This window comes from Desmodus rotundus, chromosome 8, assembly GCF_022682495.2.
Source record: "Desmodus rotundus isolate HL8 chromosome 8, HLdesRot8A.1, whole genome shotgun sequence".
Taxonomy (NCBI): domain Eukaryota; kingdom Metazoa; phylum Chordata; class Mammalia; order Chiroptera; family Phyllostomidae; genus Desmodus; species Desmodus rotundus.
In genome coordinates this window covers 252669-275629 of record NC_071394.1, presented here as the reverse complement: position 1 = coordinate 275629, position 22961 = coordinate 252669, and the positions used below count along the sequence as shown (strand labels likewise).

At 53.7% G+C, this 22961-nt stretch overlaps 1 protein-coding gene across 3 annotated transcripts in view; it reads right to left on the bottom strand.

The window, feature by feature from the left end:
- Positions 1-204: 204 nt before the first annotated feature.
- ARHGAP39 (Rho GTPase activating protein 39) overlaps positions 205-22961 on the bottom strand; it is a 56871-nt gene continuing 34114 nt past the window's right edge. For 2 of the 3 annotated variants that reach the window (XM_053930074.1, XM_053930075.1), the window contains 8 exons: positions 16108-17479; positions 14423-14984; positions 7400-7492; positions 4665-4738; positions 3158-3357; positions 2468-2559; positions 1871-2040; positions 205-1698 (listed from right to left, as the gene is read on the bottom strand). In XM_053930074.1, the coding sequence (XP_053786049.1) occupies positions 1504-1698; positions 1871-2040; positions 2468-2559; positions 3158-3357; positions 4665-4738; positions 7400-7492; positions 14423-14984; positions 16108-17479 (2758 nt within the window). In that variant the 3' untranslated portion in view covers positions 205-1503. The remainder of the gene's footprint in view (positions 1699-1870; positions 2041-2467; positions 2560-3157; positions 3358-4664; positions 4739-7399; positions 7493-14422; positions 14985-16107; positions 17480-22961) is intronic. The other variant, XM_053930076.1, reaches the window with a different exon arrangement.

Here is a 22961-nt window from a genome sequence, read left to right as displayed (position 1 = left end):
GGTCAGAGCCTCCTTTCCGACTCTTCACCTCGCCCCGACCCCGGAAAAGCAGCCTGCTCTTTCCCAACCCGCCCCCTACTTGCCGCTTTCCCCATTCTCCCCTAGCGTCCCTCCAGAGGCCCATCTCAGCAACCAGCTGAGGACTGCCCAAACCCCCACGGCTACCGGAAGGAACGGGAGGCGACAGGCAGCGACCATGGCTCGCAAGTTTCCATATGTACTTTATTCACAGAGTTGTCACCTCTCGAGTCCATGCGTCAGAGCAAGAGTCTGTGGCCCGGTCGCCCCCGCCCAGGCCCCAAGACCATCCGACTGAGGACCCCCCCGCCCAGGGTCACCGGGGCCTCTGCAGGGCTGGGCTTTTTTAATAAATAAAAACTCAACTCTAAAAATATATATATATATAAAAAGTAGGGAGAAATTAAGTTTTATAATTGGAACTGAAAATTCCAAAATGGAAAATGTACAAACTGAAAGTTTAGGTGCCCCCTCTCCCCAGCTCCGGCCCTCGGGAAGGGCAATCCTGGGCACCCTCTGTTCCCCCGCCTCAGTTCCTTCCCTCTCATCCCATGCAGGTCCTCTTGAGGATGGGGCAGGGTCTGTTTTTTGGTCAGAAGCCAAGAAGTGGATAAGAAAAGAAAGGAATGACAACTTGCTCTGCACAGAGGATGGGCTAGGAAGGCTTGGAGATAAATAGCATTTGGGTTAAAACTATGTCATTAGCAAATTTAGTTCTTATATCTTTCCCTCTATTTATATCTCTATACACAGGCGGGTTGGGCTGCAGGATAGATTCTGTAGTTACACTGAGAAAAAATACTCTCATCCCTCCCCCACCCTGCCCCAGAATGCCTGCCCAAGCCTGCCCCCCACAGAGGACTTTGGTTTGGGGGCCCCTCCCCACCCAGAGAGAGTCTGCCAGGCCCTGGGCCAGCTGGGCTAGGCTCTGATGGTGGACAGCCCAGTGCCCTGGAGCCCCCAAGTTCCTGCACACTGTGGTGGAGGCCACAAGTGGCAGGGGGAATGGGTGGCAGGGGTTGGGGAGGGAGAAAGCTGCAGACCAGGAGACTGAGGGAGGGGCAACCTGGTAGGGCTCTGGCCAGGACCAGACTGAGCACAGGAGCCCTGGGGAGGCAGCTCTGTGCCCTAGGGCACGCCAGGGTGGGGCAGTGTCACTTGGCTCCAGGAAACAGAAGGCACTTTCTCAGGGCTGACCGGTGGCTGGCGTTGGAGGGGGGAGGGTATTAGGGGCCTAGCCCCGGAACTGGCCACGAGGTGTGTGGGGCCAGAAGTACCCTTCTGGCAGTCCCTCTGCCCTAGCTGAGCCCTCAGGCCCGGAAAAGGGAGATGGGGGGCAGATTTCCAGGGCTGGGGCGGGCATGGGCGGAGCCTGGCATGCTACCTCCGCGGATGGGGCATTCCCTCCCCCCTCCCCGCGTGCTCGCTGGCCCGGGTGCCCCCGAGCCTGGCTCTGTCCCCACCCTCAGCCCTTTAGCCCACGTGCTATAGCACGCCCTCCATGAAGCTGGTGTCCAGGTGCTGGATGAGCACCCGCAAGAAGGACATCTCCTTGCGAGTGTTCTCGAAGATGACACGCGGGTCATCCGATCGGCAGCGAAGGCAGTTGGGCGCCATCACCATGGCCAGGTTGCTGACGTCCATCTTGGTGATGGCCACATTGGCGGGCTGCACGAACACCTGTACGGGGCAGCGACTGGTGGGACAGGGCAGGAAGTGGGGCGTGCCTGGGGGGTCGGGCATGCGGGCAGTATGACGGTGGGGGTGGAGCCTGCCTGGAGAGTAGAGGCGTGCCAAGTGCAAGGTCAGGGATGTGGGTGGGACGTGTCCGAGGGAGGGGCCAGCCACGCACCTGGAGGAAGCGGATGAGGTAGCACAGCACCAGGCGGTTGATGCGGGGCAGTGCATGCACCACGGCCACGGCTGCCTCGGGGTTCTCATAGTGTGCGATGCACTGTTCGTAGAACTCATGCGGGATCAGGGGCTCCTCCAGCTCTCGGTACCACAGCTTCAGCAGCGACGCTATGGACACAGCATGGGCTCAGCCCTGGGCAGAGCGCAGTGTGGAGGAATGCCCTCCTGACCCCGCAACTGGGGTGTGAAAGGGGCTGTGTGGGGGCGGGGCAGCAGGCCACTGGAGGGGCTGGCTGGTGGACCATACTGGCAAAGGTCCGCCTGGCCAAAGCTGTGCTGGCCCAGATCCTAGTGAGGTCATGAACTTGAGGAGCTGGACTGATCCCAGAGGCCTGGAGGATTATGCCAGGATTGCCGTGCAAAACAGGACCTCTCCCAGGGGTAGCTGTATAGCTGCTGTGAGCAGGCCAGGCTGGAGAAACGACTGGAGGCGGCCTCCGGTGGACAGGGCGGCGGCTGCATCAGCGGCGGAGCAGAGCCATCTGAACTGCAGGGATCGAGCCTGCTCCTGCTACTATGGGGGCTGGGGACTCACCAGGGACGTGGGGGTCCTCCAGGCCTGTAGGCACCTTCCACTGGTCCACCTGTAGCTTCAGGGCGTTCACCTCATCAATGTCCCCAGGGACTCTGTGGAGCAAAGTGAGGGTGTAAGGGAGGAGGAACTTGGCTCCGCTCAGCCCCTCTCCATATAACTGGTCTCCTTCCCATGCCCTACAGATGCATTCCTGTGCATGGCCACTGAGGCCCAAACCCACAAGCCTCAGTTTCCCCAAATGTCTTTCTAGGGGCCTGGGTAGGTGAGCCATGACAGCAGGTGATTAGCCAAGTGCCACTCCCCATGGGAGAGGGAGTGTCATCCCCAATCACAGGTGAGGACCGACCACTGGGCTTGCTGCACCTCTCCACCTTCCTACATCAGGCTCTGCCCGTGGTCGGAGTCAGAGTGCTCCCTGGGCCCTTCTTCTGCAGGGGCCCTGCCTTGCCAGCTCCCCTGCCTGGGTCTGGGAGTGCTGTCGTGCAGCTGACCTGCCTCCTAAGGATGGCCCCTACCCTGCCTCTCCTGGTCTCAGTGGCTTGGGCCTTCCGCTTGCTCCAGGGTGCCTCTCCCCACCCTTATGCTGGCCCCTCTGCCTACTCAGAGGCCTGGTGCCCCATAGCCCCCATCAGTCGAGATGTGCGGTGGAGCCACTGAGGCCCCTACACCCAGGGCCCAGGTTTCCGGCACCTGAAGATGCCTTCTGTCTGGTCACCGTTGAGCGCCAGGACCTCCTCAGACAGCCGTGTCTGTACCCAGGGCAGCTGTCGCTCAGGGTAGCGCTCCTTCTGCATGCTCATGACCTCCTGTAGTGCACTGCCAAACATGGACGGGCTGAACACGGCGTTCTTGGCATGCCGGATCTCCTCCACGTTGGGCTTCTTCAGCCCCTGCAAAGACAGCCTCACTCTGTCCTGCCTGGCCCAGCTCCCCTTGACCCCAGACTGCCCCTAGCTTGGCTGCCCCTCCTTTGTCCTCTCATCCCCCTGAATTCCAGGGTTTTGCCCACCCAGAGCTGGGGACACCCCAAATCCCTGGCCAGAGTCACCGGGGGCACTCCTGCCGGACTACCTACAGCACCCGGAAGTATGGGAAGAGGATGTGAGTGACTCCTGGGCAGGACAGTCGGGGAGCTGCCTGGGGTGAGAGGGGCCAGGCTGACGGGTCTTGGTCACGTGCAGTCACCCTGGGGTGGTGGTGCAGAGGAGGAGCCTGAGTGGGTGCAGGCAGTGGCTTCTGAAGTCTGTGTCAGGGCTGGAGCAATGCATTCAGTGGGGAGAGGAAGTGGAAAGGGGAGACCAGGCTCTGGGACAGTGGGAGGCAGTTGTGCCCTCAACAGAGGTGGGGGTGGGTCAGGTGCAGGAGAGCCTGGGGCTTCCTGGGTGGGGCGGTGGATTGAAAGGGAGGATGGGGACAGCTGCAGACACTGCACCCATGAGGGTGGACAGGAGGGGAGAATGGCTGCAGGTCCCAAGTCCAGGGGATGAGGCCTAGCTGTGTAGTGTGACTAAGGTGACTAAGGCCTCCTACCTGCTAGGAGCCACCGTGGATGGGATGGGTTGTGGGAAGAAGTGTGGCTGCCAAGCTCCTCCTCCAGGTGGCAGCTGTCCCCATGACGGCCAACGTCAGGGAATCAGTAGTGGAGGGCACTGCTGGGACCACCTGCCCGTCTGCCCACATGGGACAGGCTCACTCCTCTGTGGGGGTGGGAGGCCTCCTTGGCAGGAGCCCTGTGATGGATCTGGGCTCTCAGACCTCCATGGCTGGCAGGTGGCCCGGTGTGAGCAAAGGAGCTTGTGGTGGTCTTCTGAGCCCATCTGCCAAGAGTGAGGGTCCTTTCTGGGAGGGGTAGTCCCTGGGCCTGCCCTCTGCACCTAGTCACACCAGCCAAATGGTGGCAGGCTTGGGGCAGCTGGTGTTGCTAACACCCTCACTAGGCTGATGGCCTGATGCCCTGGCCCAGCTACACTCCCCTTTGTCTGCAGTGGCTCCTGAGCTGGGGGTGCACTCTTGCCTGAGGCCTTCCCTGGCTGCCAGCCCAGGTGGGCTTCCTGTAGCACCCTTTACACTGTGAGCTGCTACTGCCCTTCCCCAAGTGTAGGCTGCCCAAGGGTCCCCGATTCCCTTTGTACCCCGTCTAGGAGTCTCTGGCAGAGCCTGCCCGCCCCTGCCTGGCTGTCCTGGGAGACGCTGGTACCTTTTTGGCCCCAGTCAGGGCTGCCTTCTGCAGCTTGTGGTAGCAGTACTTGGCGTATGTGCTTATCGCCACCCCTGGAAGAGAATGGATGCTGGTCGGCTTGGCGTGGATGTGTGGGGCGCAGGGGCTGCCGGCCAGCCAGTAACTAAGAGGAAGCAGCAAAGAGGGTGAGAAGAGGCAGCCCTACCTGAGCCCTGGGCATCCTGGCTGGCCTGGCCAGGCTCCTGCCCACCCCGCGCCCAGGGCAGTGGGTCTTCATTCTCCAGGGCTGTCCTCTGGAGCAAAAATCCACATGGAGAAGCAAGGGGCACTTCTCTTACCTCCAGAAGAGCTAGGCTGGAGAAGGAATCCCTCTGCCAGCTCCCAACACCCCCCCGCCCCCCCCGCCAACCCCAGGTCCAAAAAGAGCAGTTTGACTATGAGACCTATTCTCCTAAACGAGTCAGAGAGGACAGGGCAGGGCCTGGGTCCCAGGACCTCCAAATTTTTGGCTCCCTCCCCCAGCTGGTCATTTCAACGTGCCACAAACCTGGAGGTACTCAGAAGCTGCTGCCTTGGGCCAGCACTGAGGGTTGGGGCTGGCCGGACAGCAGGCCCAGTTCTCCCGCAACCTTGGCCCCCATCCTGGGTGAAGGCTTCAGCCCCCAGCCTCCCCTGCCTGCTGGGTCCAGGGCTGCCTGGGTGGGGGTCAGGAGAGGGAGGCTCAGGCCTGGCTCATGGTGCAAACGGGATGAGTGTGGAGGGCCACCTGTGTCTTGAGCCTGGGTGTTATGGGGAGGGCAGACTTCGGGCTCTCTGAGGCTCCACCCTGGCAGCACAGCTTGTCCCTGGGGGTCATCGGGGTAGGGGGCTGGGCCAGCATCCTGAAGGCAAGGACCTCAGGAACCTTGGCCAGGGGGCTCTGTAGATACAGAGGGGAGAAGGAGGAGGGAGAGGGGAGAAGACCCTACTCAGGTGGGTCTGGAACATACGGCACATCTTTCCTGGCCCAGGAAAGGGAAGCGAAGGAGAAGCAGCAGCAAGACAGAGGACACACAGTGAGGCCAAGCCCAAGGGACAGACAGATGGGCCGGGCTGTGCTCTGCCCCGAGGGGCCTGTCTGCTTGCCCAAGGGAGCCTTCTAGACCCAATTCTCCAACCCACACATCTGAGTCTTTTAAAGGAAGCAGTTGCTTATGGACATAGGGACCCTGGGACCCCAGTGTGAAAAACACAATCATGTTTCAATCATGAAAATCTTTTCATTTCTGATTTTCACAAAAGTTTTGTTGTTATAACTGGTAAGGGGATTCTTTTATAGATTCATCACAATAAAAATAAACATTTCTCCTAGATGTTTAGACCCTGGAGAATCCATTTCAGGTCCCCGGGGACCCAGACCCCTGGCAGAGGAGGCTGGCTGCAGCCTCTGACCAGGTGGACACAGCCACTGGATCCTCTGCCACAGGCTGGTATGGCCTTTGTGGGTGAGCTCTTGCTTTAGGAGAATGGACGGTGCTTAAACAATGGAGCCCAGGCTGAGCTCTGAGCACTAGGAGCCCTTTGCAACAGGGACTCGCTGTCCCTCACCCTGGGGCCTACCTCTTCCTCGGGCGAGTGACTCCTGTCCTAGTCTCGGGGACTGGGGGAGATATGCCCTGACCTCTCTCCCAGGGCCTCCTGGGTCCCAACCTGGCTTCTCCAACAGACTGGGATCCGAAGATCCTGTGGCTGCCACCTCTCAGCTGGTGACTGTGGCCAGGTGCAGCTGTCTGGGCCCGAGTTTCCTCCTCTGCAGGACAGAGGCAAGAGGGCCTGTCTCCTACATGCTGTAAACGGCTGTTCTCTGGTCCAAGCCCACTGCCCGCCTGGCCTTGCCAGGGCTCGCCCGTCCTGTTTCCAGGCAGGGAGGCCCACGGAGGGGCAACTAAAGCGGCTCCAAGAGACCATGCTGTTGTGCCAGGGCCCAGACCACCCCCCCCTCCCACCTCCCGGCACCACCTCGGGCTTCAGGGTCCTGCTTGGCAGCTCCAGGTCCACAGGGAACCGACTGCTACGCCCCCAGCTCCCCCTGGCTGCTGCTACTTGATTCTCAAGAAATGGGCTCAGGCCAGAGGTCAGGGCTCCTTCCCCACCTGTCCCAGACAAGAGCAGGCCAAGGGCAGCCAGAAGTCTTGGGTCTCAGCTGCCTCTTCCTCCTGAGGGCAGCCCAGAGGAAGGGCCAAGGTGGAGTGGCCTCAGGAGAAGAGCAGCAGGTTAAGCACAGGTGCACCCAGGACGGGGAAGTGGGGAGGTGGCAGGGCCAGGGGGGGTTGACCTGACAGCAATGGGACTCACAGCTCCCCCTGCAGGGAGGGCACAGCCCCGGTGGACAGGGCTTCCCTAAAACTTGGACAGGAGGGGGGTCCTGAGCCAGGGCTGGAAGGCCCTTGCCCCCAGGGTACTCCCTCACCAAATACCTACCTGGGGTGCCTCTTGCAGGCCCTGGCCAACTAGTCCTCACAACCCCTACCCACTGAGAACCCAGCATGCAAGGTGGAAACTACTGAGCACCACAGAGAAAAGCACAGGGCTGGTGTGGCCTCTCCCAGGAGCCTGTCAGGGACAGGGCCTCCAGCCTGCTCAGGATGAGGCCACAGGCCTGATGGTTAGTGCCCCGCCCTCAACCCAGAAGCGGTTAGAGAAAGGTCAGGTGGCCGAGGCCGGAGAGCAGAACTGTGCAGACGCAGCGCACGGGCTGCAGAGAGAGGCCCTACCATCCGGCTCCTCAACATAGGGCTTGGGTTTCTTTCTCAACTTGGACTTCTTCTTAGTGTTCCTTTCCAGGAGTTCCTTCATGTGCTGTGTCACTGGGGAGCAAACAGAGCCATGAGGACCATGAACACAAGGCTGGAGCGAGTGCCCACTCGGTCCCCATGGGGCTGGAGGAGGCCCCTGGGCCTGTTGGGGCTCAGCCTGGTCAGCTGCTAAAGGGTTGCACCCTTACCAGATTCCTTTGGGAAGGCAGGGCCACTAGCTAGTGCCCAGCTGGGGACCGTGGGACCCCAGCCCCAGAGTGCTCATGTGGGCAAGCATCCTGTTAAGTGGCTGCTTCCTGCTCACACTCTAGGGACAGGGCATGCACTCATATGGACGTGAGGTAGTGTGTTCAAGCTGGGCTGTGTGGCAAGGGAGGTGCCAGAGGCCCTCTGAGCAAGTGTGGGAAGGGAACACAATCAGCTCAGGACCCACCAGCACAGAAAGGCAGGGTGCTTCGTAAGTGGCTGTACTCTAGGCCTGCTCCTGAGTGGCTCTGGACATGCCGCCCCCATGCACAAAATACCCGCAGCTGAAGTGGACCCTTTACTCCCCGTCCATACGTGCTGTCTAGAAGGAAGTCACAGCACAGGCCACTCTAAAGGTCGGAGTTACGCTCCACTCCCTGACAGTGGGCCACTTACCTCCTGCATGGGAGACAGCTACCGAAGTCGCTTTATGTATCAGAGTGGAAATACAGATAGTTTGCATTTCAGGTTATAATCTGATATGATTTTACTTTGTTGCTAGAGTGCGCCAGCTCTGGGCACTGGGAGCTCTTCTAGTGGCTCCTGTGTCCTGCGACACACCCACTGGCCCCACACCCTCAAGCTCGTCCTCACTTTGGCACCGTGTGTGTTCCCTGCACCAGCCCTGGAACCAGCCGCTTCTCCCGGGAGCTCTGGTTCCTTTCAATATAAAATGGTATTAGAAATCAGGATCTGGGTGTCAGGTGTGCTCACCGCTCTTGGGGTGCCACCGCTTCTGGGCGCTCTGGGCTGACATTCCAGAAAAGACGTGTTATGTCCCTGTACATATTCGTCTATAAATATTTCCATCCTGACGCCTCACATTCTGACACGTCGCCACACAGGCCCCGCTGGCCTCCTTGTCCTTGCTTGTCTGTGACTTCGTTAATCTCCTCCTTTTCTTACCAGTGTCTTTTGAAGAGCAGATTTAATTATGGAGAAGTCCAATTTATCAATGTTTTTTCTTATAGATAGTGTTTTAGGTGTCACATATCAAAACCTTCACTTAACTCAAGAAAACAAAGATTTTCTTCTGTGTTTTGTTCTAGAAGTTTTATAATTTTATATTTTGGTTTATGATCCATTTTGAGTTAATTTTTGCATATAGTACACAGTATGGGTTGAAGCTCACCTTGTATGCATCGGGATATCCCACTGCCCCAGCGGCGTCTGAGGAAAACACTCCCCCCTTCACTGTGCGTCTGGGTCTACCTCTGCGCTCCGGGGCCCTGCTGGCCTGTCTGCCTTCAGCCACCCCCACACCTCCTGATTACCGCGTCTTTAAATAAGTCTGGAAGTCAGGTAGCGTCAGTCCTCCCACCTCATGCTTTTTCCCAAAAGTATTCTGCCTATTCTAGGGCCTTTGCATGTGCTATGAACTTTAGAAACAACCTGCTAATTTGTAAATTAAGAAAAAATTAAGGTTTCGATTAGGATTGAATCTATAGAACAATCTGGGTAGAAGTAACATCTTAACAACATTAAGTCTTCTGATTCACAGACATGGTACATCTCTTCATTAATTTAGGTCTTCTTGGCCTTCGGCAATGTTTTGTAATTTCAGCACAGAAGTGTGATGCATCTTTTGTCAGATTTACCCATTTATCAATTTTAAATCTATTGCAAATGGTATTTTAAAACATCTGTTTCCAATAGTTTGTGGCTAATACATAGAAACATCATTTTTATATCGTGCAACCTTGCTGAATACACTTTTTAGTTCCAGTAGGATTTTTATAGATCCCATAGGATTTAAAAGAAAAAGAATTTATTTTTAGAGAGGGGGGAAAGGAGAGAGAAAGAGAGGGAGAGAAACATCAACGCGTGGTTGCTTCTCGTGTGCCCCGCACCAGGGACCTGGCCTGAAACCCAGGCATGTGCCCTGACACAGGGAATCGAACCTGTGACCTTTCGGCTCACAGGCCAACGCTCAGTCCACTGAGCCACACCAGCCAGGGCAGGATTTTGTACACAGAGACTGCGCTGTCTACGAGTAAAGACAACTGCACACCTCCTTTCCCATCTGGATGCCTTTCATGTCTTTCTCATGACTCTGCCCTGGCCAGACCCTCCAGCACCAGGGGCATAGAACTGGGGGGAGAAGGGGGGTCTCTGCTTTGGTCCTGACCTTAGGGAGAAAGCAGCCAGTCTTCTCCCTTCCATAGAATGCTGGCTAGAGGATATTTTCCTGAACCTTTTTAAGTGTACAGTTCAGTGAAATTAAGGACATTTGCAACAGCCCTGGCTGGTGTGGCTCAGTGGACTGAATACTGGCCTGTGAACCAAAGGGTCACTAGTTTGATTCCCAGTCAGGGCACTTGCCTGGGTTGTGGGCCAGGTCCCCATTAGGGGGCATGTAAGAGGCAACTACACGTTGATGTTTCTCTCCCTCTATTTCTCCTTCCCTTCTCCTCTAAAAGTAAATAATAAAGTCTTTTTTTGTTTTAAAGAATTTTTGCTCTAGGTTCGTGATAACAGTTTGTACCTTTCTTTTTTGTAATTTTGGTGTAGAATCAATTGGGAAATATTCCCTTCACTTCAATTTTCTAGATGAGTTTAGAAAGAACTGCTACATGAACAATAAAATGTTTGGTGGAATTCACCAGTGAAGCCATGTGGGCCTGGAATTTTTTGTGGAAAGGTTTTTTAAGCACCAATTAAATTTCTTTAATATGCTAGAATATTAAAAACCGTAAAAACCTCAGACAAATCTCTTTAGATATACGACTTTTCTGGTTACCTATTCTTCCTTCCCCTTTGTTTTCCTTCCTGCATATAATCTCAGTTTCGTTATCTATTTCATATCGAGGGATCTCTGGTAGTTTGTATCCAAGAAATTTAAGTTGTTTATAACATTCCCTTAATATGAACATCTACTGACTCTGTAAAGATAACATTTCCCATTCTTGATATTGGTAATTTGTGTCTTCTCTATTTTTCTGTTCAGTCTGGCTGGTAGTTTATCAATTTTATTGATCTTCTCAAAGAATCAGTATTTTATTTCACTGATTTTCCGCATTATTTTTCCATTTTCTTTCTACTCTGATCTTATTTCCTTTCTTCTGCTTATTTTCAAGATAATGTACTTTTTCAGAAACGTTCCTTAAAGTAGAAGCTAAGGCCATTGACTTCAGATCTTATTTTCTAACACAGGCACTTAGGTGCTATAAATTTCCCTCTAAGAACTGCTTTGGCTGCATCCTATATATTCAGAATGTTTTACTTTCATTTTCTTCCAGTTCAAAATACTTTCTAATTTACTTTTTGATTGTTATTTGACCCATGGGTTAGTCAGTAGTACGTTCTCTAGTTTCCAAATACTTGGGGATTTTCCAGATATCTTTGCATTACTGATTGCTTACTTAATTCTGTTGTGCTCAGAGAGCACACTTTCTACGATTTACATTCCTTAACATTTACTGATAGTTATTTTACAGCTCAGAATATGTCCTGTTTTGAAAATGTGGCTGGAATTCGAGTGCAGATGCTTTGGGTCCAGAATCTATGCTCTTACTTACTCCACTGTAGCTGCTTTTTTCCCCCTAAACAGACTTTCAACTAGTTCTTTTGTTTTCAGCTTCAAGGTCACACCCTTTCCAAACCATTGTTTGAGGAAAATGGCTCCACCCACTACTGGGCTTTTAAGGGATTTCTTCCTGCTTCGGCTTCTGAGCTTTCCTTCGGCTTGCCTGAGACCCACTTCTCTTGGTTTGCCATGTCGGTTTCCTATGACTTGTCCATGTACTTTGCGTCTCAGTTTCCAAAACATAGTTCTCGCTTTTCCATTGTCTTTGTCCTTGTAAGTTTTATTTTTTTGTTGTGATAAATATACATAAAATTTATCATTTTTAATTGTGCAGTTCAATAGCATTAACTACATTTATATCGTTGTGCAACTACCACCACACCTGTCCACAGAACTTTTTCATCTTCCCAAGTGGAAACTCTGTCTGCATCAAACAGCTCTGCATCTCTGCCTCCCCGAACCCACGGTAGCCACCACTCTGTTTTCTGTCTCTATGAACGTCACCACCCTTGGGGCCTCAGATGAGTGCAATAATACAGTATTTGGTCTCCTGTGACTAGCTTCATTCACTTAGTATAATTCATCCATGCTATAACACGTGTCAGAATTCCTTCCTTTTTGAGCTTAAATAATGTTCCATTGTGTTCATGGACACTTGGGCTGCTTCCACCTCTTGGTATTGTGAACATGCTGCTATGAATATGGGTGTGCAAATATCATTCATGTCTCTGCTTTCAATTCTTTTGTGTACGTACCCAGAATTGCTGGATCTTATGGAAATCCTACATTTAATTTTTTTGATGAATTGCCACTCTGTTTTCCACAGTGGCTGCATCATTTTATATTCCCTTGCTTTTTTTTTTTCTTTTAAAAATTCCTTCACTGTTCTTTTACCAGGAGTAATTGAAATTGGATCTAAGTAAGCGCGGGTGTTCAGTCTGTCTTTACCTGGAAGCCCGTAAGTACTGGTGATGCGGGAATGTGTGAGCAGTAAGTGAAATCCCCGGGTCTGCAGATCTGTAATGTGCTGCTCTGCAGAGCAGATGGCAGAGCTGCAGTGTGCGTGTCCGCCACCAAGCGCCCTGCAGTGTCTAGGTGAGCACCTGCTGAGGGCAGTCCCCGGGAAACAAGCTGTGAAGTCACCCTGCTTGTGAACGGCATACAGGCATGGCCATGCATGAGACAAAGCTAAGCCAGGGGGTGGGGGAACACGTGAACCAGGGTTCACTGTGTGGTGCCTTGGTTCCCGAGGGTGGGGACCACACAGTAGATACCACGCACATGCTGGCAGATCAATCAAAGGCTTCTGAGGCCACAGCCAGCAGTCCAGGGTGAGGTGCCCCACATGGGAGCACACAGATTCAGCTGTCCTTGCTGGCACTCTTGACGTAGGCCACAGTTCCCTTTTTCTGAGCAGAGGCTGCATTCTCCTGGGCTGATGGGGCCTGCCTTACTGATCAACCAATATCCATGGTCTTGACATGAGCCAGTGGGAGAGAGCTCAAGGCCTATCCTCTGGGCTCATCACTGAGCAGGACCTGTGGCAGAGTCACACTGGGGGTGGGTCTCAGGGTTGGAGAGAGCCCCGTGCCATGGAAGTGAGACCAGATCCCATAGCCCAGATGCAGATATCTATCAGCGTGACTACAGAGGCCCAGGCCACACGGTGCTCTGAGACCACCTGGGCCTCACTTGGCCATGGCTGCCTAGGCCAATCTGATTCCCTCTTACAGGTCAGCCAGGCTGCCGGAGCATAGATACTAGGACAAAGGCACACAAACTTCTGTGCCAAAAGAAGTGTCCCGCTGGACCCCAAAAGGGGCCTGGAGGCTAAGCCCCCAGAGGAAGCCCCAGCAGGCGGGAATGGCCCTGGAGGCCTCTAACCCATCTGTGCACTGCTCACGTACACCTTTTACCCTGGTGAGCACTCCCTGGTCCCAGGGCTGCGTGCTGAGCAGGAGACTCACTCTTCTAAGGTTTCAACTCAAAGTAGTGACATTGTAAAGCCTCTCGGAGAGGCTGAGCTGGACCATGAGCCAACAAGGGCCCACCTGCTCCTGGAAAAGCCTGAGAAGCCCGAGGCAGAGCGAGACTGCCCACCAACCAGCATGGCTGCACGTGCAGGGAGCCTCCTGGGGAGACCTGTCTGCTGTGTTCAGGATTTGGCTTCAAAAGCTGCACACCTGGGTGAAAACCTCATGGTTCCCATGATCTGCTTCTAAACAACTGACATGCTGGATGGTGCCTGTGCTCCCTCCCTTCCCCAGGATCCAGCGCTGTCCTGCCCTGAAGCCCTATCACTGTGTACACACACATGTTTGTTCCCCACATCTGGACTGGGTGCACGGTTACTCCCGCAGAGTGGGTACGGTAGATCTGACTTACAGGGCATGTATGAGAGTCTGACTGTGTGCGCACACGTGTATCCAGACACTGTTTATGGCCCTGTCCCTGTGCTCACTCTGCCTGGCCCAGGACTCGGTTCTGCCACTTGGCTGGCAGCATCATGGCCCCAAGTCCAGGCCACGCCTATGTCCAGATGAACCTGGCCCATGGCCTTCAGGAGCCTGGGGTGGAAGCTGGCCCTGCACTTGGCCCCAGGCAGCTGTCAGCAGGTGGCTACCTGTGCTGGTCTCAACCTCTGACCACCTTGGGCAGCTCAGAACCAGCTCAGCCTGCAGCACCCTGACTGGTGAGCTGCTGGTGATGGGCCAATTCACGCTATGGTCACCATGCTCCTCCCTGCTTTCAGGAACCCTCCTCCAGGACCCCAGTCTTCTCCCCAGAACAGGCAGCCTGAGCCAGGCCAGGGTGGTCACACCCTAGGCCAAAGGAGAGCTGAAAATGAATACAGTAAGAGCACACTGGCCACTGTGGCCTCCCTGCCCTGATCAGGGAGGGCAACTGGCCACAGTGACACTAGCTGGCTCAGACACAGATGCTGTGTGTCCTCGTCCTGGCCCCCAACCTGTTGGCCTGTGGTCACAGACCATGCAGCTCTTCTCAGGGTCTCAGTGCCGAGGACAGGCTCCCCGAGGACCCTGTGTCCCAGTGGAAACCCAGGACGTGGCTTGGAGGTGCTGTACCCGCCCTCACATACCTGCTGCCTCTGAGACGCTGCCCAGCACAGGCCAGGAAGCTCTCAGCTTGTCCCTTACCTGGTTGGTGGCAGAGCCTGAGGTGCCAGGGACCCGGATGCTGGGCCTTACCTTTGGTGTCATTGACGGGGTCCATGTGCCGGTAGATGTAGCCCTCCAGGTAGGAATGGAACTTGGGTGTGGGTGGGAAGAAGGCCAGGCAGATGGCCATGAGCTCCCAGCCACGGGCTAGGCTCTCCAGGCGAAAGTTCTCGGTAGTTTGCCGGCACAGCTGGATGTACAGCTCGTCCCGCAGACCCTGCATGCTCCAGCCCTTGGTTGCAATCTCCAGGGCCACATGCAGTGGGTCTGCCTTGGCACGCCGGTCGCCCATGTACATCTGGATCAGCTTGAAGATCTCACATGCCTCCTTCTTCACGTGGCGGTCACTGGTCACAATCATGGGCTTCTTGATAGACTCGCTGCTCCAGGCCAGCATGTTGGCAATGGACACCTTCCGCCGGAAGAGGCCCTGTGTGTGCTTGTTGAAGTGTTTGGAGGCCCAGTTCTCGATGTCAGTCTCCGAGGATGGCTTGCGTAGAGTGAACGTAGGGAACACGCAGCTGGCACTTGGCAAAACACTGCGGGTCTGCCGACTGCTCTCAAACTGGGCACAGGTACCGAGGTCCTCGGACTGGGGAGGACAGACAGGCTGTGAGGGGGTGGGGGCCCTACCTGACCAAGACAGGTGAGAGGCATGGCCCGCCCCTCCTTGCTGGTCCCAAGGTGCTGGGCTGGGCTGTCAGATAACCTGATGGTAGGGAAGGCAGAGCAGGAACACTTGCTGGGTGTCCCTGGGGTGAGGCCAGGCCTGCACCTCCAGCTCTGTACTTCTTCGTGTCCTGCCAGCCTCATAAAGATGCATGAGCATCCTCCCCATGCAAGGTGGTATAGGGACCCAGAGAAACCCCCTCCTGGTTCCCAGGACCAAGGGTTGGGGGGCAAGAGGAAGCCTCTTGTGTTACAAGCTATGGACAGAAACATGCTGAGCTCTCCAGGCTACAGGGCTACTAACGCAGTCTCATCACAGGGGACACTAACCACCCAAAGTCACTGGGCCATTGGGCACATTTTCCCTGGCAGGGCTGGGAGTGGACATGAGGAGCCTAACACTGAGAGGCATTCTCACTAGCACCAGCTCTGAGCAGATACCAGGGTATATACCTTTCTGCACTGGTTTCACGAAGCAGGTCAGGAGGTGAGAACCAGAACATTAGCCCATATCAAGTTCTAGGCACCAAGTTCCCAGCATGCGACTTGGAAAGAAGGTGCACATAGGTCCCAAAGGCCTGACCATGGTCTATGCCTGGTGCTACCCTGGATGGACACATCTGGCCAGGTTTCTGCTTCAGCCCTAGGTCCTGTGGCCACTGGGGGCCCGCTGAGGACATCTGGCCCCAGAGCTGGTGTTGGGCTCCCTGGGGTGGGAGCCTTGTTCAAGAAGGGCTCTGGGCCACCTGAAGAGCACCCAATGCCCCACCTGTACCACTCCTCACCTGAGAGCCTGTTCACAGGTGGGAGAAAGGCTCAGGCTCAGTGGGTGGACATGCTCACCCATCTCCCCTGCCTCCATGGTCTGGAATCAGGGAATGGCCTCTGGACCCCAGGTGACTTGCCAGAACCTGGCAGAGGGGGCCCTGCCTTGGGGGAGTCCCTGTGGGTATTTTCTGCCTGTCTACATGGCCACCAGCAACATCTTGGGGCCATCGCCTGCCCCACCCCTGCCTGGGACCCTGGCACCAGCTGTTTGTCCCTACCTGTGAGGGGTGGAGGTAGGGCTCAGGTGAGGCCAGGTTGGTCTGCACGGAGACACTTTTCTCGAGCAGGATCTGGGGGAAGGCGAGCCTCTCCAAGGCGCCCCTCTGCCAGTGCTTGCTGCTGTCCTGCTGGGCCAAGGCCTCATCCTCACTGAAGGCGCGCACCACAGGCCCAGGCATGGGGAGCGGCATGGCCCCGTCGCTCTCGTAGCCTGAACCGTCCTGCTGGGAGTCCCAGCTGCCCCTCTGCTTCATGTGGAAGTGGGCCTGCTGCGCCTCCCAGGCCAGCCTGGCCTGTGCCAGGAAGGGCTCGGCCCCACCCCGTGCCCCGTCTGCCTCGCCTGCCTTGGCCTCTGTGTGCTTTGGGGCCAAGCTGGGCCCACACTTGGGCCGCTCCTCAGCCAGGGACTGTGGGAGCAGGTCGCGATCTCCAGGGCTGTCAGTGGATGAAGCGCTGGGGGCATGGCACAGGGAGGGGTTCCTGCTCTTCCTCTTGCGTGTGCCCGGGGAGTAGCCTGTGGAGGACATGGTGTCCTGCTGGCTAGACCAGGACATGGTGTCATCCTGGGTCTGGGAGAGCGGTGAGGGCAGAGGGGCGTGCCGCGGCTCGGGCCCCTCCATGCTGCTGTAATCCCCGGATGTGATCCCCAGGCGCTGGTCCCGCAGCAGGCAAGGGCTGGGCTGCAGGGAGAGTGAGCCCCCTCCAGGGTTGGGGGTGTACTTGTGCCGTGGGCCTGCCCGCAGCCTGGGACTTGAGCCGGCCTGCTCCACGTAGACTAGCTGCCGCACATACTCCTTGCCCGCAGGGCTGTACTCCAGGCTCAGGAAGCGCTCTGGGCACTTCTGTCGGGTGAGCACCAGCTGCTGGAAGGGTGAGGTTGAAGTCTGCTTGGGTGACTGTGGGAAGGGCACCGGCTTTCGGCCTGGAGACCGCTGGGGTGAGCTGGCCTGGCAGGCCCCACCAGCCTCACACTGCATGTCCATGGGGGGCTCATCGTAGATGGGGGCCTGGTACTCAATGGGGGGCTCCTCGTAAAGGGGGGGCTCATAGGCATAGCGTGGGGAGGAGGGCTGTGAGTCACAGGCAGGCTTGCGGGTCTGGGCCAGTAGTGGAGAACAGCTGCCCAGCTCAGCCCTCTTCAAGAAGGGTGATGGCCTCCGCTCGGGGAAGAAGACTGAGCCGTCTGTGTCCGGGGCAAATGTTTGCAGGCTAGGTGAGTGCTGCCCACCTGAGGGTCTACGGGAACGGCCCCCTGACTGGTTGTCCAGGGGGTACCCATTGCCCTGGGGGGAGAAGAAGCTGGGCTCCCGGTCAGCCACTTTGATGAGCATGCGCTCCTTGGTGCCTGAGTTCCACCGGAGGGAGGAGGTCCTGGGGGGAGGGGACAGGCACAGGTTACCTGGGGAGGTCCTGTGGGGGTCAGATGCCATCTGGTGGGGGCAGTCTGGCCTTGCTTGCCAGCCTGGACCCACGACCCACCCACCCTGGCCTCATGCATGTCTGGAGTCAGGGCCCAGAGGGCCTGGTCATTTCTCATCCCCCTCCTCACCAACCCTCAGTGGGGGCTGGCAGTCTGGTCCTTATATAGGAGGGCGCCATGTAAATGACCAGTGTACCCTTCATTGCTGGAGCCCCACAGAGCTGCCTTCCCATCCCGGGAGCTGCCCTCACACAACTCCTGACGCAGCTCTACATCTGTCCCTTCCAGGAGGGCTCTCTGCCAAGGAGCTTCCCCCAGGCCCCCCATTGGACTGCTGCCCAACATGTCCCTCCCTGCTCTGGTCCCAGCCAAGCCCCATGCACAGCACTGCTTCTATAATGGAGAGCAGGGGTAGCCTCCCTGACTGTGGATTTGATGAGAGTATTTCTCTACAGCCCTCACTCAGCACTGCCCCATGCTCCTACCTGAGGGAAACCAGCAAGCCTGCCCCCCACCCTGTGCATGGGCATCTTGGGCCTTGTTTTCAACCACATAGGCTCCTGCGAGCTACTAAAAGGCTGTGTCCTCCTGTGACTCTGCCTACATAGCCAGCACCCTGCACCTAGGTGGAGATGACAAACTGCTCCCTGGTGCCTGCTAAATCCAGAATCGGACTAAGGGCACCCACAACCCCAGGGACCACGCTAGGCTTCCGAGCCTCTGAGCCTCACTTGCTTGGTAACAACACAGACAACAGTACCCCTGGGATGTGGGGGGCCGGCACTCAGACTCAACGCCCACACTGCACTTTGTCTGCTTAAGGTCAGCAGGGCAGTACTCCAGGGACAGCACCTGGAGTCCAGGAGAGATGGCAGGGCTCACCTCTAGCCACTCGCTCGAGTGACTCTCAGCTGCTTCAAGGAAAGTTGCGTTTCCCTGATGACAAATGACGTGAAGCACCCTTCATGTGTTCATTTGCCATCTCTAAGTCTTCTCTGGTGTCTAAGTCTGGCTTATTTTAAAATATGGCTGTTTTCTTATTGTTGAGTTTTAAGGTATCTTGGATAAATCCTTTATCAGATGAGTCTTTTGCCAATATTTTCTATCTGTGACTTGCCTCCTCAGTCTCTTCTCAGACAATGTCAATCACAGAGCAGAAGCATTTAATTTTAACAAAGCCCAGGTTATTAATTATTTCTTCCATAGGTTGTGCCTTTGATATTGTATCTAAAAAGTCACCAGCACATCCAAGGTCACCTAGGTTTTCACCTGTGTTATCTTCCAGGAGTTAAGTTTAGTGTTTTACAGTTAGGTCTGTGATCCATTTTGAACTAATCTGTGTAGGGTATGAGGTCTGTACCTAGTTTCTTCCCTTTTCCTTTCCTTTGCATGTGGACTCCCAATCGTCCCAGCACTATCTGCTGAGAAGACAGTCTTTGCTCATTGCACTGCCTTTGCCCCCTCTCAGACATCAGTTGACTGTACTTATGAGGGCAAGTTTCTCAGCTCTCTTGTTCTATTAACCCTTTTGTTTATTCTTTTTGCCAATAACACATTGTCTTCATTATGGAAGCTTTATAGTAAACCTTGAAATCAGGAAGTATTGATCTTCTCACTTTGTTCTCCTTGTATATTGTATTGGCTATTCTGGGTCTTTTGTCTCTTCATATAAATTTTTGAATCAGTTTCAAAATAACCTGCTGAGACTATTTTTTAAATTTATTCACTTTTAGAGAGAGAGAGAGAGAGAGAAACATTGATTGCTGTTCCACTCATTTACGCATTGACTGGCTGACTCTAGTATATGTTCTGACTGGGGATCAAACCTGCAACCTCGGCCTATGAGGATAGCGCTCTAGCCAGCCGAGCTACCCAGCCAGGGCCTTGCTGGGACTTTAACTGAGATCACATCAACTCTATAGACCAAGTTGGGAAGAAATGACATCTTAAAAATAGTGAGTTTGCCTATCCATGAACATAAGCTACCTCTCCATTTATTTAGCTTTTCTTTATTATCTTTCATTAGAATTTTGCAGTTTTCCTCATACAGATTTTGTACATCTTGTTAGATTTATACCTAAGTATTTCACTTTGGGGGGCTAATGTAAATGGTATTGTTTTCAGTTTCAAACTCCACTTGTTCACTACTAGTATTACAGGAGAGCAATTGACTTCTGCACATTTACCTGGGACCCTGCAACCTTGCTATAATGACTAGTTCTAAGAGATGTTTTGGTCAATTGTTTAGGATTTTCTACATAGATGATCATGTCATCTGTGAACAAACATAGTTTTATTTTTTTCTTTGCAATCTGTACACCTTTTATTTCCTTTCCTTGTACTACATTAGCTAAGGCTTCCCACATGGTGTTGAAAAGTAGAGGTGAGAGAGGACATCCTTGCCTTACTCATGGTCTTAATGGAAAAGCTGACCACCAAGCATGGTCATTCTCACCACTAAGCATGACGTTAGCTATAGATTTTTTATAGACATTCTTTTTAAAAAAATATTTTATTTACTTTTAGAGAGAGGGTAAGGGAAGGAAAAAGAGAGGGAGAGAAACATCAATGTGTGCTTGCCTCTCACGCGTCCCCCACACTGCCCCAGGGACCTGGCCTGCAACCCAAACATGTGCCCTGACTGGGAATTGAACCAGTGACCCTTTGGTTCTCAGGCTGGCGTACACAAACCAGGGAGGTTTTATGTAGATATTATTTATCCAGTTGAGGAAATTCTCTAGTCCTACTTTATTGAGAGGTCACCCCTCCCCATCATGAATGAGTGTTGGATTTTGTCAAGTGATTTTTCTGCATCTGTTGATATGATCCCGGATTTTTCTTTTCTGGACTTTTGCTATGATGGATTGTATTAATTTTTGCATACCTGGGACAAATCCCACTTGGCTGTGCTTTATAATTCTTTTTAAACATTGCTGAATTTGATTTGCTGCTGTTTTGTGGAAGATTTTTTAGTCTGTGTTCACGAGACCAGGCGGCCTGCAGTTTTTCTTTCCCTGTAATGTCTTTGGAATCGGGATAATGCTGACTTCGCAGAATGAGTTAGGCAGTGTTCTTTCTGCTTGCATCTTCCAGAAGAGATTGTAGGTATCGGTGCAATTTCTTGCATAAATGTTTGGTAGAATTCACCAGTGAACCCTTCTGGGCTTGGTGCTTTCTGTTTTGGAAGATTACTAATTATTGATTCACTTTCTTTAACACATATAGGCCTATTCAGATGATCTTTCTTCTTGTGTGATTTTTGGCAGATTGTGTCTTTCAAGGAATTGGTTCATTACCCCAGGTTTTCAAATTTGTGCCCACAGATCTGTTCATATAATTATTTCAGTATCTTTTTAATGCCCACGGGCTCTGTAGTGATGTCTGTTTCTGGTATTAGTAACTTGTGTCTTTTTTCTTAGCCTGGCTAGATGCTTATTGATTTTATCAATGATTACTGATTTTTATCAGTTATGTGAAATAAATCAGCTTTGTGTTTTGTTGATTTTCAACACTCATTTCCCATTTTCAGTTTTATTGATTTCTGGTCTAATTTTCTTATTCATTTTATTTTGTTTTGGATTTGCTGTTTGTCCTCTTAGTTCCCTAAAATGGAAGCTGAGATGACTGACTGTAGATCTTCGTGTCACTGATAGAAATTCCCCTCTAAGTACTGAATTTGCTGCATCCCCAAAATTTTGGTAACTTGTGCTTTCTTTTACTTCAAAATATTAAAAAGTTTCTTGAGTTTTCTTCTTAATCCATGAGTTATTTAGAAGTGTGTTGTATGATCTTAAAATATTTGGGAATTTTTCAGTTATCTTTCTGTTACTGAATTCTAGTTTAATTCCACTGTGGTCTGACAGCAGATACTGTGTGGTATCTGTTCTTTTAAATTTGTTAATATTTCTTATATGGCTCAGAATATACCCTATCTTGGTAAAATCATTTGAGTTTTTAAAATTGCCATTTAACATCTTCTAGGTATGAACCACGTTTATCACAGTCAGTGTCCGATAACTCCAAAACATGTGCTCCTCTGGGTCCGTTTCGGGTTTTAATCAGTTCTGTTAACTTTAGACTGGAATTCTGGGGACTGTGGATGAAAGACTGTAGAGATCATTTGAGAGCCTCTTGGTTTACTTTTGCTCCTGCCAGGCCGCTGAGTAAAGGCAGATCGTTTGGATCCTATCTGGGGCCACACTGACGGGAAGGCGGGCTTGTCCACTTCGGCTCCCCGCCCCCCCCCCCCCCCCCCCCCCCCCCCCGTCCTCGTGCCAAAGGGAAACGTGGAGCGTGCACTAGGGCTCTTCTCCGGGCTGCTGGACTCTGTGTGGACCCCCAGCCCTGTGGAACCACCCCCCGGGCTGCTCGGTTCTCAGCCTCTTGACTGTCCTGAGGGACAGGCAGTGTCACATGTGTGCTGGGCTGCACTGATCGCCATACCTTGGCCCTTGAGTCCTTGCTACTCAGTAGATCTCTGAGGACTCCCGGGCGATTTTGTTTGTTTTGTTCTTGTCGTGCAGGTCGGCTTCAGGTAACCCACCGGTAATCCACCGTCACAGAACATGAAAATCCCAGCATCTTCAGAATGCCGGTTGTGCAGTTTGGTCCCTCTACTGTCCTCTGACTGTCGCTGGGCCTTTCGGGACAAGGCCCCAAGTCCCAACTACTGGGGGTGAGTGAAGTGGCTTCTGGAGAACAAAGGCTGGACACAGGAGCTCAGGGTGAGAGAGGGCCCCATGCCGCTGTGAGGCAGCCCGTTCCAGGATGCCCGCACACGCCCCACCCAGCATCAGCAAGATCCTGCTGGTCAGTGCCGGTGCCCAGCAGCTTTGCCTCACCACCTGAGGAGTCAGAGAGTTGCAGGGCTCAACATGCAGGTTCCCATTCCTGGGAATTCTGCTCCTCGTTGCTAGAGGCTGCTCCCAGCCTGCTGCTCACACCAACCAGGCAAAGCAGAAGGTGGCAGTGTGCCAAGGACCAGCAAACCCTGAGGGCTGGCTTTGGAGTTGAGAGATCTGGGACTGAACTCCAATCCATCACTCCCTGGCTGTGGGACTTGGGAAAATCACTAACTACCTCTGTCTCAGTGTCCTCATCAGCTCCTATGAGGATTAAATAACATAATATGCAAAGTCCTTAGTCTACTGCCTACACAGGAAGCACCTAGCAAGGGGAAATATTACTTTTCACACCTTCTTACCACTCAGCAGATTCAGCCCCTGTGTGAGGCCTGCCGAGGTGGCCAGTGTAAACAATGGTCCCTGCCTGGTGAAGCATGCTGAGGGCTGTGGGCTGCCCCACTGGGCTGCCCACACTGGCCTGTCCGTCATGAGCCATCCAATCGTGCTGCAGGATGAGGAGGGTGGACAAGAGTGTCAGGTAGAGTCCAGAGCATGTGAGAGGCTGCTGGTAACAGGACACCAGTCCAGG